At 36.7% G+C, this 17,325-nt stretch overlaps 1 protein-coding gene across 1 annotated transcript in view; it reads right to left on the reverse strand.

Annotated features, from left to right (window-relative positions):
* Positions 1 to 3,937: 3,937 nt before the first annotated feature.
* The window catches only part of LOC140160066 (uncharacterized), a 51,060-nt gene continuing 37,672 nt past the window's right edge, over positions 3,938 to 17,325 (reverse strand). Inside the window, exons 8-9 of the mRNA XM_072183335.1 lie at positions 6,613 to 6,854; positions 3,938 to 5,734 (exon numbers count right to left, since the gene is read on the reverse strand). Of these exons, the coding sequence (XP_072039436.1) occupies positions 5,403 to 5,734; positions 6,613 to 6,854 (574 nt within the window). The 3' untranslated portion in view covers positions 3,938 to 5,402. The remainder of the gene's footprint in view (positions 5,735 to 6,612; positions 6,855 to 17,325) is intronic.

Below are 17,325 nucleotides of genomic sequence, written 5' to 3' on the forward strand. Positions count from 1 at the left end.
CTGTAATGCAAGTGTCGTTGATGCTCTTCTAAATTCACTTATAAAATGTCCGCTGCACACTAAGGTGATCGAACATGGATAACCTCTTTTGTGTTGATTTCATCATGTATCGATGTCTTCCAGTACGACAGTGCATTAGAGGGTGGTCAGTAGCGTTGGTAGTCAATAAAAAACAGCAGCCCGATAAGAATTTGTATACCCGACTTTTTCAGCCCGACTTCCCAGTCATTGTATGCATGACTGGTGTTGTTAAATCGTTGTCTCACCCCCGGGTGCACAGGTTAAGATTGTTGCAGATACCACATCCATTAAAAGCTGCAAAGGAACTTCAGTGCTAAAAATTTATAATACGGTGTGCAACTCCCGTTAATATACATGTAATATACTTTTCAGTAGTAGATACAATGCCAAGCATGTGAAGATACATAATAGCGTAACATTCAACCGGTGGACCAATCTGTTTAGTCCAAATCTCCTTACATCGAAGAAAATAATGTAAAAGCGCTCGCTCAAAACCATAGAAATAGGTTCGATTGTTAAATGGTTCTATTTTTCCAACATAGTTATCTTGCTATGCTAGATAATTATCCATGTGCATAAGATTTCGTTGTCGCCATTTTGTGAACCATTTCACAATATGCAGATTCTACAGTCCACTTAAGGCTTAAGGAAGATGGTTGGATTTAATTACACTTTGAGTAATATGACCAGGGACGGATTTACCATAGGGCCAAATGGGCCCTTTAAAGCTGGCCCCTTTAATGTAATGCCGCCGCCACTCTCGATCTTATTAGTAGGCTCCCTATTTGTAAACCAAAAATTGGTCAGTTGAGTGCACATATCTTCCTCACGGTGATTTTGGGGCCTCCAATCCGGCCCCGAATTTGACTCCCACATTTTACACTTGAAAGGCCAAAAGAAAACTGTATAATTAATTAATATGTTAAAACATTTCATATTTGGCTAACAAAACAACTATCAGCCTTTCACGGAATCAATGCGAGAAAGATGGACTTTCAAGTGACATCTATTATTACAAAACTAGATAACATGGATAAGGGTATTGATCAACCATCCTCCGTAAAGCTGGCTTATCATGCTTATAAACATCTCAAAAAAGTAACTAACCCCCTTAAATAATGGCCATTATTCAAAAAGGGGCTATTGTATTACACATCTGTAAAATGCGTTGGAAGCAGAATTTATTTATACGCATTTTGACACCTCATTTGATACGATAGCACAGAAAACAATAAAACACCGGTCAATTGAATGCAGTGAGGTCCAGATTTGAAAGTTGCACTTACATACAATAAAAAACACTCGGATCTCATTACACAGATTTCCTCTTTCATTATAATGAATACAAAATTAATACAATTTACTGCAACTTTCAAATCTTGGGTTATATTGATTTAAATGTACGCTGTGACTTCAATATTTAGTCAATTGTTACAAATGAGGTGTCAAAATGTGCAGAAATAAATTCTGCTTCCACTGCATTTTACAGATTTGTAATACAATCGCCCGTTTTTGAATAATGGCCATTATTTAAGGGGGGGGGGGTAGTTACTTTTTTGATATGTTTAGAAGGATTAAGAAAGACTATGAGACACCCCATCCATATAAACTGCAACATTAACATATTAACAATTTTTCTAAAGAAACATTGTGAGATTTCATAACTCTTACGCCATCACACGGTTGTTTGATGGTATGTAGAACTATTTATAATACTAGTAGTCATTTTGAACTAAATGTGAACGCCGATGGTGCTATTTGTCTTAAATCTTGTTTGTATATTTCAAACAACATTTTATCATGATTTGAAAGGAACAACATAATTATACATTATTAAGTTTTTTATGCGAAAAGCGCTCTCAATATTCCGATACAAAATATACAGTTTACAAAAGATGAATATTGAATAAATTGATAAAGAAATGAAAGTTGATGTTAACAATGGCTAAAATGTATATGAGTAATAGTAATGGAAAAGCTGTTGGTATTTTCCAGATCTAGAATTGAAAATTATAATCATCTGATTTAATTTAATTCCTCAACAATCAGCAGATAAGCTTTACGAGGTACTCACAAAATATCTTTATTTTCATTTTTGTCTGTAAATATTAGTTTATTACCACTGGGGGGGGGGTTATATAGGGATCTAATCTATCAAAATAAAGCGAAATTTTCTATTTTCTACAAAATCTCTCAGAGATTGCCTTTAAATATACAAGGGGCAAGACGGTAGCAATGGTTGAAAATATGCACGGGTATCAAGAATATAAATTGTCATAATTGGACACTAATAAATAATTACAATACAGTACATTTCACAAGTTTCTTACGTTATTGGAGAACACACGTTTTCAAAATACAATAATAATACAGCAAAATGTAAATTTGTACATTTTCTCCTCTCATTAGTCGTCTGTTCTGTATTCATGATTGTGATACAAAGTGACATAAAATACTAACACAGTTTGTAATAAGGTAGGGGTACGTTAGAACTTTCATATCTAGCTCCAGTGACACCACATTAATTCCCCTACACCCTTGGATGTATTTCAAAATATCAATATATAACAGGGCCGGCTGTACAGTATTGCTAGTTTTCATGCCCCTCCAGTCAACATTGGCCTAATCCTACCCAAGGCAATATGCATGAGTTGTCACTAGAATACGCACATATAGGGGTTGTCTACCGGATGTCGATTTGTACTTTAATTCCTTCCCACAAGGTAAGAGCAGGGAAGGTAAGAGGCATATTGCATATCAATAGATACGGATTAATCTCTCAACTGTATCTATTGTTATTCAATATGCCTTTTACCTTGTGGAAAGAAATTTAGGTACAGATTGACATCCGGTAAAGAAACCATAAAAGTCCCGATAAAAGTGCGTATTGGATCAGATAATTAAACGGGAAGATGCACATGAATATGAAAGTAAAAATAAATGAGTACCCCATTTTCCTTTATGCATGAATTATCATTTGTAATTATTTCAAATCATTCAAATGAAAGAAGATGATGTTACTGCATAATTATATTGTTCTTGAATTATGTGGTCACAACAGAGCCTTGACCACTAGCGTTCTATGATCCCAAAAACTACAACTACAAGAACTAAACAAACTACAAGAAAGCCATGCACAATTGCAGGTATAATGGAAGACAGAGATAAAAAGACGTCTGACGTCATCTGTCAATCAAACTCGAGCACGATTTGTTTACAAGTGTCGTCATGATATGAGTTGCTGAACACGGCGGTAAAACCGGGCGCCTTATTGTTAATTTTGCAAACATATAAACCATCTCAAAAGTTAGGTCTTTATAGTAGGAGACTTTCTTTTGCGAAGGCACCATGTCAACAATGCCTAGAAAAGTTGCTTGCTGCCTTGTAAAAAAGTACGTAATTTTTCGCCATTTTTTGCTATTCCTTTTCTCCGGCATCAGATAAATCGACCTTCCTTTTACGCGCTATTTACGAAGGGAATTTGATTGACAGTGACGTCAGACGCAAACTAGTCTTTTTTTTTTTTTTAGCTCTGTCTTCAATTATAGATACTTTCTCTGGATGCTAGCAGCTTAACAATGGACACCGCCTTTAAAGTCCCACATTGAAAATCATCGTTTCTGATAGGAGACCATGGTCAGATAGTAACACGGGAATGTTTATTGCACCTTGAAGGCATGGATAGTCAGTCAAACATGGACTAACTTTCCCCCAAGCCATCCAACATGCCATGCATTATTACTACAACTGGTATCCATACTCTCCTTTCCACATCTGTTTTTATTATATTCAAGTGCAATTGGAGACTGCAATTATGACAATGGACATTTATTGGCCCGATTACGGTAGTTCGAGTCCTCCATCTACAATTTGTAACTAACGGACAAAGAAAAATCGGCCTTGTCGTCAAATATGTTGTATATTTGACCCATATATTTTACCCTAAATATAAAATTTGAGGACTTTCAACACCCTTTATTAAAGTACACAAAAAAGATCCGGAATTAACACCATCAAATTAAAGCAAGACCCACTCAGCCTAGTCGTATCAGACGAGGAACAGAGTCAGCAGAGTTAACGTGATGAGATTGCTTAAATATCACGGAGCTGTTTAACGCCTCTGCAATAAACTGCCCTGAGCAACGGCGTTCGAAGGTTACCGACATGTCAAGTAGTACTATAGGAGGACAATCTTACTATCGCTAACCACTGTGCTAGAAGATATCAATTGCATATAAACGTCAACTATTTATATTTTTATTTATAGGTTCATTTAAAATAAACGGTATACTAATTACGACTGTAGTTGGTATACATTCAGACGTGAATGTGCTCTCTATGTCCGTTACGTCTTGAGGCAACAGCTCTACATAAAAAACACTTAAAAGACGTCAAGATTTGCAGTATTCTTATTTTCAGTCTTGTCAGTATTGCAGATAGTTGAATATAACATTTCATCAACATTGTATAAAATTTTTTATTCTAAATTGAAATATAAATTTAAAAAAAAAATCAATACGAGTACCTCTGCTATAATTTAGTTGAATTGCAAAACTAGCTATTACTAAACACATAACTTAAGACATGGTCACCCACCACCATACCCGCCAGCTAAAAAAAAAAATCATATTCAGTTATGACTTCTTCAAGTGATGATTCTTTGAAATTAAAACTTCGCTAATCCTCATTTCAAGTCTCTTATTTGGCAAAATGTACTTCTCCGGTTCGATTCTCGGTGGTGAAAAACTTTTTATGGTATTATCTTGAACAAAAGAGGTTTGAATATTACGTTCTGGTACATAACAAAGTGGTGAGGGAGGGAGCCTGTCCGCACCCCGAAAATGACATTTGGATAAAAAAAGGTAACAAAAGGCAACTTCTGGTGTTGCAAAACGGTCAATTTCTTTGCAAAAATGTCCAAAACTAGCTATTATATTACTAAACACATAACTTAAGACATGGTTACCCACCATACCCGCCAGCTTCTTGGACAAAATGTTCCACTTTTAGATTAAAAGTCGCTTAAAAGTGTCTCACTTTTCCCGAGAGTATAATAACGCTTCAAGATAATGGCATAGCCACAAAACTTACGTACATTGTATTTTATAACCTCCATAATTTGCAAGTACATTTTTGTGTGTAAGTCATCACCGCGAAATACTTAACGGCATTACGTCAGTCTTGGGCGTGTTTCTTTTCTATAACAACACATAGATAAGAGCATCGATATCAAAATGACAACATATCGACACTAATGGCAATAAATATTACATCAATTATACAATTACATTACATAATATTATGTAATGTCAACCATAAACACAAAACTTATTAAATATTACTATATTCGTAAAAAAAGAAAGAAATCCCATAGCTATAGGTCACGGTTGACCTGGTTGTGGTACTTCATTGTTTAAAGTTGTTTTATCATAACTAGGTGTGGAATAAGTGGCCATCGTTGATGACGTATTAGTTGGACCTGTAGCATAGGAAGCCAATGTTGTAGAAAGAGCTAATTGATGCCAATAAGAAATGTGACATGATGTTTTTCTACCACTCCAACGTCCGCATTCTAGACATACTCTCCGATCAGATCCTCTCATATAATAACCGTATTCGCATTCAAATGTCACTTCTGCCCCAGGCCTGAAGTCGCTTCCTATGGAGTGCCCATTCGGGATATTTGGTACTGAACAAGAACTTTCCAACGATACTGAAAGTGTTAATAAAGAAAACAATGGTAAAAGACATTTAATTCTGCAATCTGAAAGGTCAGATGTCGTCGTCATCATCATCATCATCATCATCATCATCATCATCATCATCATCATCATCATCATCATCATCATCATCATCATCATCATCTTCATCATCATCGTCATCATCATCATCGTCATCGTCACACGGCTTTTTTAATAATACCTTTGCATGCAATAGAAATACACGGCAACTTAGTATTCGTAAAACGCCGAATATATCTTGCACGGTATTATTAGGGACCGTTCAATATTAACCTCAGTGTTTTGAAGGAGAATTTGATTTTGTTACTGAAATCATGCAGGAGAATGTTAAGTTTTAAATGGAGAAAGGGGGAAACGAGGGGGGGGGGGGGTCCACACATTTTGAGCGGAAGCGAGGAGAAATGCAAAATATCTTGTCGATTTTCGTTCAAAACTCCAATTCCCCGTAAATATTGAACGGTCCCTTAGAGTCCACATTGTTTATTTATTTTTTAATATAGAAGCACTTACAAATTGATCTCTTAGGGACGCACCATTTGATTCTCAGGGGCAGGGGCATGGGAGTTTGAGTCAGGCGAATTTGATTTCGGCGCCGAAGGCTCCGGATTCTTTCGCTACCTTTGGAGGCACTTTTTTGCGCCGCCATCGGTGACGAATTTTGTTTTTTAAATTACAATGTATACCTTTATACAGAGCTGGGTGGGGAATTTGTTTTTACTCGTCAGTGAGGCAAAAAAATTTCGTCTCACCAGTGGGTGAAATATTTTTCATGTCACTAGTGCGCGAAGTTTTTTTTCTTCAAAAAAACTCCCATGCCACCCCCCTGGAAATCTAATGGTGCGCCACTTACCTGGTACCAACAATTTGACCTTAGTACATTTAGTACGATAGCGAGCAGCCTCTGTTGTTGTCAATTCAGAATTGTACTTTGCTGGACAAATTGACGACTTCCCTTTACCACGAGCTACCCCTATCTTTTCCGTACACTGTGATGACACTTCTATTTCACCATGTCGTTTATAATGAAAACAAGCCACACCGTCTTCGTTGGTGGTTCTTTGTACCATGTATTGGAAGTCGAGTCCCCGTATCCTTAAACAAATTAAAATAATCATTTGGTTGACATTTTAGATCATTTTTTACACGCAAGCAGGTTTTTGTTATCCTTTATCATAATGTATTAGTACTCAGTGGCGTACCGTGGCCGCCCTGGGGTGGTGAAGAAAATTCAAATTTTGCCGCCCCTTCCTCAACAGCCCGAAAAGGTTGACCCCATTTTTTCTCGGTCGTTTGAAAAGTGAAGCGCAAAAAAAAAAGGGTTTCAGGCGCTAGCGCCGCCCCTTCGTTTTTGCCGCCCCTGTTTTTGCCGCCCTTCTTCTTCCGTCGCCCTTCATTTTGGCCGCCCCTGCTTTTTACCCCGGGGGCTGGCGCCCCAAAATACGCGCATGAGTACTGGTTTGTATTACCATATTGTATGTATTTTCATACACTCATAGCGAGAACCAATCAGAGCTAGGGTTAGAAAAAATCCAAACCATGATTGTGTATATGCACGGGTGCGCACTCCGCTACTACCCGCAGTGCTTACGGACGCATTCATTTTCCTTGCGTGTTGATGCATTTATATTTGCTTGTATTTTCCAACACAACAATTCAGTGACAATAATTCAGTGACCCGACCGAACCTGATTTTTTCGGCTGGACACTCCAATCAGAATCACAATTTGTTAGATCCTGTAGTTCAATGTCACACATAAATGGGTTTCATTAACATTGAGGTGTAGGGCTTTGTATTTTTCTCGGAGAAGGGTAGATAAGCCCACTATTTGATTATATTTCTACATGTCCATACGGCACACTATGAAAATCTTCAGAAAAATAACATGGGGTATTTTTAAGAAATTGGTCTTGACGTGAGGGATCATTTGAATATCAGAGCGGGCGGCGTAATTTTTTCTGCAACCATAACAGGACGCAATATTTTATTAAATCTTAACCCTAACTCTAACCTTAACCCTAACACTTACCCTAACCCTAACACTTACCCTAACCCTAACACTTACCCTAACCCTTTCCTATGTGTTCCTATAGGTTATACATTTTTTGCGTCCCGTTATGGTTGCAGAAAAAAATTAAGCGAGCGGGCGAGCAGTAACATAGGCCGAAAAATTAATTGTTTGCTTGCCCTTCCAAGACAAGAATTTAGAAGCTCGGTAGGTCTATCCTTTTTTTCATGGGCTCCATTTTCCCCCATTTTGGCAAGTATTAACAAATGCTTGAACATTTTACGGCAAAATATTGTGCGTTTTTGGACTGAATTTAATGGAAATACTTCTTGTTTTTAAGCAAATAATGCATTTAATGAATAAAATGAGTGAGTAACAAGTAACTTGATACCGTAAAAATTTAAGGTTTCTTAAAAAAAAGTGATCGGAAAAAAAAATCGAATTAGGATACTATTCCTTTGACCGGGTATTAAATGGTCCGGTTTCTTAGCTTTGGTTTCCTTGTTGGATTTATTTGCCATTTGTCATTTCACTTTGTCAAAAATCTTTCTAGGATAGCCACAGTTAATTAAGGTTACACGAAGAAACGTATAAAAAACGTATAAAAGACGTATAAAGTTGTTCTCTAAAACCGCGTTTTCTCAGCAATCAAATATCGCAGTGAGTCAAATGTTGGTGCATGGACGTATCTTAACATAATTTTTGTGTCTTTTTACAAATTTTTAAAATCCGTTTGAAAATCCTTCGTTTAAATCATTTTTACGCACCGTGTTCACAAGATCAAAAACACGTTCCATGCAGTTTTTTTTCAAATATTCGCTCCGTATAAAACTACGCCGAGTGATTGTTTTCTCCTTTTTTGTATTGAACTACAAATCGACCAAAGAAATAATGTTGCCATGGGGAAGAACCAAAAACAGTACCGATTAAATTTTATTAGCCCGTTTTTGGGAACAATTTTCGAGAATCTTGTACCACAAAACACTGTTATGTTACATTATCGATATCTGGATTGTGGAACATTAATTTTGATTTCTAACTGCCTACATTATTTCTCAAAAGTATGTCGATTCCTTTCCCATTTGAATTTCACTCCAAATTTAAGCTACTTTTGCAAAAATCGAGGTTTTTCGCCATCGATACCTCCGACATTTACAGCGGTGATGAGATTGTTTATCATAAGAGCCTGGTATGCACTATTCCATAATAGTCAGTTTGAGATCAATCGATTTCACAGATCACTCAGTAGCTCAATCGGTTAGCGCGCTGGGCTTACGTTCGACTATATAATACTATAGTTTTGAGCTGGAAAACTTTGGTACGTGTTCGAGTCCCTATGTGGTCCATTCCATCTATTGTATTTTATTTTTCTCTCACTTTTTTCTTTTTTCTTGTTCGTTTCTTTCTTTCTGACTGCAGCGATTGATTGTTTTTGCCCGTTTTTTTTTCATTATATAATTCAGGAATTTTTAGGCTATACTAGTCTAGGCGCGGCCTAGGCTATGAATATATTTTTACAAATTAGATTAACAAAATATTGGTTGTTGGTTTTGTTACTGTTGTTTTAGTTATTGTTGTAGGCCTATATATTGCATAATCAGGGTATAAATAGGCATACTAGGGCTATTATAGCCTATAGAAGCATTGATTTATTTCACGACAGATATCATCCAGGATAATTTTAAAAATTGAAAATTTAGAAAATCCAAAGGAAAATTGTCGAAAACGGCTGCCCACAATCCCCCCATATCAGCCCATATGGTCTTATCATGGTCGCCCCTTCCCTATCCCTGCAACATATGACTCACGAGCCGCGGTTTGTCCGTGTTCTAGTTCAGATTTATACACTATTGTACGCGTGAGTTCATTCTTTTCTGCATGGCTGTTTCCATTATTAACTTCCGCCCCTCTGGAATCAAGCCTTGAAAATCAATTGCATTTACCTTAAGGATTTTTTTATTCTGTCTTTGTCCTTTTTTATTAAGTTGCCATAGACCGAGTGACAAACTCTAATGAGCTGTGACATCATCACCCAAATTACATCTCGCCGTCCACAACCAATACAATTGGATATGGCATATCACTTATACACAATGCAATAGAAAAGGATTTAATAGTGTATTTACTATGCAAATAACCACTTTTCTTGCTCCACGGTGTATCGGGAACTAACCCTTTGTTATGCTAAATAGCCTTCCCAATTTTACGTGTTGAATGACACACTCTCCATAAGTGATCGAAAAAAAAAATCGAATTAGGATACTATTCCTTTGACCGGGTATTAAATGGTCCGGTTTCTTAGCTTTGGTTTCCTTGTTGGATTTATTTGCCATTTGTCATTTCACTTTGTCAAAAATCTTTCTAGGATAGCCACAGTTAATTAAGGATTTTTTTATTCTGTCTTTGTCCTTTTTTATTAAGTTGCACAAACTCTAATGAGCTGTGACATCATCACCCAAATTACATCTCGCCGTCAACAACCAATACAATTGGATATGGCATATCACTTATACACAATGCAATAGAAAAGGATTTAATAGTGTATTTACTATGCAAATAACAACTTTTCTTGCTCCACGGTGTATCGGGAACTAACCCTTTGTTATGCTAAATAGCCTTCCCAATTTTACGTGTTGAATGACACACTCTCCATACATCAGTAAACATCTAAACTCTAAAGAGAAGATAGCTGTAAGTTTGTGTAATGAGCACCATTGGCCTGCTTGGGCATTATAGACGAATCCAATTTCACGCATTCCTACACCTTAATGGCAGCCATAGCTGGGTCCTCGTCGGTTCCATCTCACCTAAAATGTGAAATGATGCGGCCTTGGAGGGTATTTTAAACTGTATTCTATCACCAGTGTTACACTTAGACTGTTGAATGTTGACAGTTAACAACGCAAAAGAATCTAACATCGAATTTTAAGCGGGCTTTAATCCACCCAATTGGCCAGTCACAACACCAGTTTGGTGCTGCGGGGACCCAGTAATGGCCGACCAAATCATGACCATGACTTGGACAATATTTATGAATATTGCATGGTACATAAAGGGAAAATACCCGGATGATGTCCAAATTTAGCTCGAATATACCTTTTGGTCGATACTATCGAGTGAATTTGATATTATTATGAATGAACTGTAGTATGAATGGTAGCAATGGCATTATCGGGCCCTGATTCATTACGAAACAGTTAAATGCTTGGTTGAAATTACATCGGTACCGGAGTCGGATTTTTAATTTTTAATTTGTTTTGCATGAAATATGAAGATAACATATTCAAATCAATATTAGTTGTGATATTTTGGCCTTATTACATTGGTTTAGCAAAATACGGCTTTCGAAAGGAGTGGATACGTGCAGTTGGCCTGTACACTGAGTGTGTGATTATTACGTAGTCAATTCACCACACACGGGTGAATGGTAGATGTCCTCCAACTTTTTCTAATGTCTTGTCTTCCTCAGTGTTCTGCATTCTATCCATGAACGTACAAATGACACCAAACTTTGATGTAATGGATGTTGAGACGCGAAGTTTAATGTGTGTGACTTCTTGCGGTAAAAAAAATCAGTTGAGTCTTTGTTGATAATTTCCATCGTCGACATAACGGCGCCATATTTCGGCCATACAATCCAAGGGGGCATTTGCAGCTATTGGCGTTATGGTTTGTTATTCTATCTATCCCATGTAAACGTTGGTGATGATTGCACTCACTTTACTACCAATTGGAGCACCAAATCGTTGGCGATGAATCCACGGAAAAAAGATTATCTAGATTAATTAGAGTTGCGTTTTGTTTAGTTTGATGATTTTTAATGCTTGATCTACGGGGGGGTGCTGATGTATGAATAATGATATTACATTACATCGAAGATGTCCCCATCATCGATGTAAATTCCAGACACATTTCTGCCGTTACTTTTGAGCTGGTCCCATGATGCTCTGTCTTGGTAACAAAGGGCGCAAGTCTTTTGACGCTTCACACTGCCGATACAGTCAACAATTAGGTCTGACATGTCTGGTGGGATTACCTTGCTTGTGAAATGTGAATGTTCGTGATGCAGTACAGGCGTTGCCTATTCTCTGCCGTGGGATACACTATTAAAACGAGCAAACTTTCGCATACTTTTTTACGATTGTTTGATTCGTTTTTGTATCCTGGTATGTTAGAGTGTAGTAATAGTACTACAGTGCGAAAAAAATTAAGGTACTAATTATGTTTACCCATGTATATCCCAGATAAAGTCATCTATGTCATAATTGGAACCAGGTGCCAGTAGCTGCATCTTTTAGCACGGATTTAGACCTCATTCGCTGAATTCGTTCAAGAAATAAAGACACGATGATCCAAAAACCCAAGGAAGATGCAAATTCAAAAGTTGCAGCATGCTCCGTTGCATGTCTTATTGATTTGTACTCAAAGTGTTCTCGAACTAGCGTCTTGCTTTCTGTTGATTAGCACATTAAAACTAGCGTTGTGCTTTCATTGTTTAGAACCTAAAGGTTTTGATTTAGATTTTGACATATTTGTCTTTGTTTAGGATATACAGGGGTGAACATAACTGGTACCTTAATTCATTTGCGCACTGTAGAAGAACGTTGATAAATTGCAATACGACATAATATTGGACATTTAAAAATAACGGAACACAACTTAACTTCGTTCTAATAATAATGTCATTTTTATTTTGTTTTATAATGAAGGTCAAATGACCCCCTCTTCCATATATGACCATTGCTATATTACAGTAAATATTCATAAACATATATACATACAAAGTTTCCAATTAGCTTTTTACAGTCAATACAATGGACAGCTTGCTTTAAACACATTAAAATATACATTTTCCACACATACACGCTGATTTTAGCTATCATTTGTAAACGTCCTAGCACCAAGCGTCGGATTTTTAAATCCCTCTGCGCACATTAAATAATAGTATACCTTTTAGTAGACACTTTGTGATGTATACGATAAATATTGCACCATTTCAATGTGTGCGTTAAGGAGATTTTAATCATTAAAATGCCTTCAATTAAATATAACACTTGAAGGAGCAGAAAAATAACGAGGCGAGGAAGGAGATGAAATGGAGAAAAAATAGTAGGAGGAATATCAGTACAGATCCCGGGGTTGCCATTTCCATATATATATAACTGGTATGTGCCTGTTTAATAGAGCCCATTTTGCCCAATAACCCTTTCATTATATTCTATTACCCAATGACCTTTGTATTTCCTGCTACCCAATGACTGCGTAGCTTTTGTTTCAAATCACCCAATGGCCATCAGTGACCTTTTTTTGTGCAGTCTTCTACATAACCAGTGGCATATTTCACCCTCTTCAACCCAATGACGCCATTTATGACCCTTTTATGTTGTACCAACGACTTTCTAATTATACAGTCTCCAATGGCCCAATGTTTCAGGTCTTGTACCGAATGAACACCTTTTTATATTGAAAATCAGAAATTGAAAATCAAAGAACCACCTACTTTTGAGGACTGGTAGGCACATAATAGTCTCGTCAATGTAGCTACACAGAAATTAGAACATTAATTTTTTGTTGTACCTCTAAACGTAAACGACTTGCTAACAACTTGCTAGGGAACAAAAATCCTAATTTGCATAAAATAGAAATGACCACTCATGCAATACAATAATACAATCAGGTGCATTTATTACCCTGTTATGGAATCCAACATTTGACATCTGACCATTTGGTTCAGAACTCCAGAACTGTATATCGGGGATAGGTCAAACTATAATTTGATGTAATTCTTACGAGAGGAATTCATTGGTATATTGATATTTGAGCCCGGCATAGGCGGCCATTTTATTTTATGCAAATTAGCATTGTCCCTACTTCCGGTTTACTATTGCTTGATATGTTGTTTGGGAGGTCTTACAAAACCATTGATGTTCCAATTTTGTCTAGGTTAAATGTACAGCTAGGTGCATTGGCTGTAAGTAGAGTCTATAACTCCTGTCACCTGTATGCACGCCCACGGTACAAATCTATGCTCTCTCACATATCAAGTACCCGCGACTTATTATTATTCAAGAAGTGAGTTTTAATATGGCTAATAGGTTCCAATATAATAATGGAGGTAATCATGTTAAAAATACACCATTTTCCTGTCATTGAACAATGCTGGTAATATATATAACAGTAATAAATTGTTGTAATTGATAATAATAATAATAATAACAATAATGTACTTATCTGGTGTTTACTTGGGCTTAATATGCGATAATAATATTTGACAATACATGTCTAAATGAACAAATTTAACTGTCCAATATTTTGAAAAAAGCAATTACAAACCCACTTCGTCCATGGATTTGAGGTCTTATCAACTCACCCTCCAGTTAAGGTACGGGTGCATTAAAAACATTTGAACCATCAAAAGATATTCTAATTTGCCTCAATTTACTTTTGAACTATGTTTTTACCAGGTACTTTAAAAGGCATCATATGACGAAAGACGTAGGTTAGTTCAAATGCAGCAACATACAAAACTTAAGGATTTATGTAGATATATTATAATATGTATAGATAATATAGATATATAGATAGATAATATGTAGACAAATTCATCCAATCCGAACACCATCTTCCGGAAGTTCTTTAAAGCCATAATGTGTGATTTGCTTCACAGCGACGCCCTCAATTTTACTCGGATTTCTACTTTTTGCATAATTATAATGCCCAGTGGTGTACTAAAATACCACGTAAAAGACTGAGCCCAAAGTGCTTTAATAACAGTAAAAATTAACTTTTTATATTAAAATCGGGGAGACCCAGTTTTATTCAGAGTTCACCGATCGAATGCTTGCTAACATGTCCCGTGGACGTAAGCTTATGTGTACACACGTCGCAGTAACATATAATACGATCGGCGAGCGTAGTGCACGCATCGTGATGCAGTCATGTCTACAGTAGAATTCACCACGACCTTTGTAGGACTTAAACCCCATTAAAAGCTATTAAACCAAGATAACACTCATTGAAAACAGCTCAACTGATTAAATCAGATCTTCTCTGGTTGTGCACATGTGTCTGTTTTACATGTGCGGTATCGCAATGCGCTGGTATTATAGTTTCAGTTGGGTAACCGATTATAAAGGAAACGCAAGGAAACAATGGTATGTGGACCTTTGTTCACGAAATGAGACAATGGTCTGCTTTTTGTTAACCAGCATTCTTGAAAATGAGCAACATAATGATTGTTGACTTAACACGGTTTGGAAATAATTTCTTCATAATTTTTGGTGTTATCTGTCGTTTACATATCCTTCCTAAAACACAAAAGTGTTTCCAAAAATTTCCAAACACCTAAATTAGCTAAAAATTTAGGACATGTTACAAAACTATATTTTCTAGAATTTCATAGAATACTTTAAATGTAGCTTGTACCGTTTTTTTGTGGCATCCTTCAAAACTGAGCGGTCCGTTACCAATATTTTCGGTCAAATCTCCATTCAATTAACACGGGGAGTTGGCTAGCTATGAGCTAGCTATGCCTTGCCCTCACTCATATATTACGAAAGTGCGACTATTTCTGAACATCTAACCTAGCTGTAATTTTAGGTCATGTTAGAGAAATATATTTGCTAGAAGTTTGGAGAATACTTTAAATATTGGCCGGTTATTTTTCACACAGTGATGTTAACTAGGCAAATCCCCATACTTCTAACGTACGCTATTTGTAGAGGTCACGCGTCAATGGTGAGAGCACTGCGTATTGTGTATAGGAAAACGGACAGTAACCGCAGTATGTTGTAGGCGCTGGAATGAAATCGCAATTGTCTTCGTTATACCTCATTTGTTTGGCTCGAAATTAATAGGGGATAATGTGATCAGTGAAACCACACATTTAAATTGGAATCTGTTCTTTATGCAAATCACACATTATTGCTTTAACCCACCAGAAGTCCAACGCCATTGTAACTGTAACATAGATCAATTCTATTGACACCATGAAAGAGTTACAATGCGACTACAATGAGTTTACGACACGTCATAAACGAAAATACTTTAAAGGTCCGTAACCCGATCGACAGCATCATCCCCCCGATTTTTTTCATTGTTGATGAGGTTTTAGTATCACATAATAGATACTATTTTTCTCATGACTATCCTGAAATTTGACGCTCCAAGTCGATGTATTTCCGGAGAAATCATGAAACACAGCGGTTTTTACAGGCTACCAGTTTGTAAATAATAAAAATTACTTCGGATTTCTGGGCAGGGAATTAATTGCGAATCAACAGCTACTTTGGTTTCGCGTCATACACATTCTGTGAAAAAAGCGAACCACACTAACTGCTGAGGAGACGGTGTGCCGTATTTAGTTATGAAAATTCCACGATAAGTATAGTGGGCCAAATAGCTCAATCGGTTCGCGCATTGTGCGTTACCCGAGAGGTACCCGTTTTTTCACAAAGCAGCATAAAGGGGGCGATATTTGATATTATTATGTAATTTTAAAGACAATCCATATCCAAAACTAATAGGGTTACCACCCTTAATACAAAAAGTAGCTTCTCGATGTTTAAAAATCGTCACACCCACACACAATTCTGCATCGCCATACACCAATCCTATCATTAATATCTGGAAGCAAGAAACAGCATGTTCTTGGGGAGGTTATTACTTAACGGAAGGTTATCAAACAATAGGGTTGTGTTTATAGGCTTTTGAGTGTATTTTATAAGACACCCAAAATTGGTTCAATGATGACGGAACAATATTGTGAGGTAGATCCATTAATACATTCATGAAGTCTGAACCCAAAGTCTAAAAGTCGTACAACTAAACACGTAACTAAATATAAGCAACAATTTTCTCATTACATAGGATCATAGGTTTGTTATCAAGTGAAGCAGCTGCATTCATTATTTCATACATACAGTAATATGTGACCCACTTCTATCAAATCAGGAACTTGTCGGCAGATCTGATTTTGAGAGAAAAACACCATAACAATGTGTCAACTTTATGAAATACGGTTTTTAGCGATTTTTAAGATGGTGACTTCATCTTCATAAACAAGCACCAAGAAAGTAACCATTCTAATCAACAATCAACAACCTGGTGAATTTCTTCAAGAAGACAACAACCACCCGTTGACTTTTTCTTCATACATTCTTAGGAACCAAGGGAGAACAGTGTCAGTGCATTGATTGGTCACCCCAGGTTAAATAAGAAATAAATAAATAAATAAATATATATCAGAGCAAAGTTAGAAAATTGCGCACACCACGTACACTTTTGAACGCATTTATTTTAATGAATGCGTATCATTCGTTGCTCGAGAAATAGTTCAAAACAATCCACTGGTACTGATATGTTAATTCTCTGATCGCCTCGTTATAGGCGGGACTGGTAACATCGTGGATTGATATAGAATGGCGTTCACATAGCTGGGCGCAATACTTACGCGAACTATGCTTTGCGTATTGAATGACCAGCGCGCGCTTTTTTGATTTTACGCGGGCATTAACAAAAACCCAACAAGCGATAATTAATCCGCAATCAGTGTTATA

The sequence above is a fragment of the Amphiura filiformis genome, chromosome 9 (genome assembly GCF_039555335.1).
Source record: "Amphiura filiformis chromosome 9, Afil_fr2py, whole genome shotgun sequence".
Taxonomy (NCBI): domain Eukaryota; kingdom Metazoa; phylum Echinodermata; class Ophiuroidea; order Amphilepidida; family Amphiuridae; genus Amphiura; species Amphiura filiformis.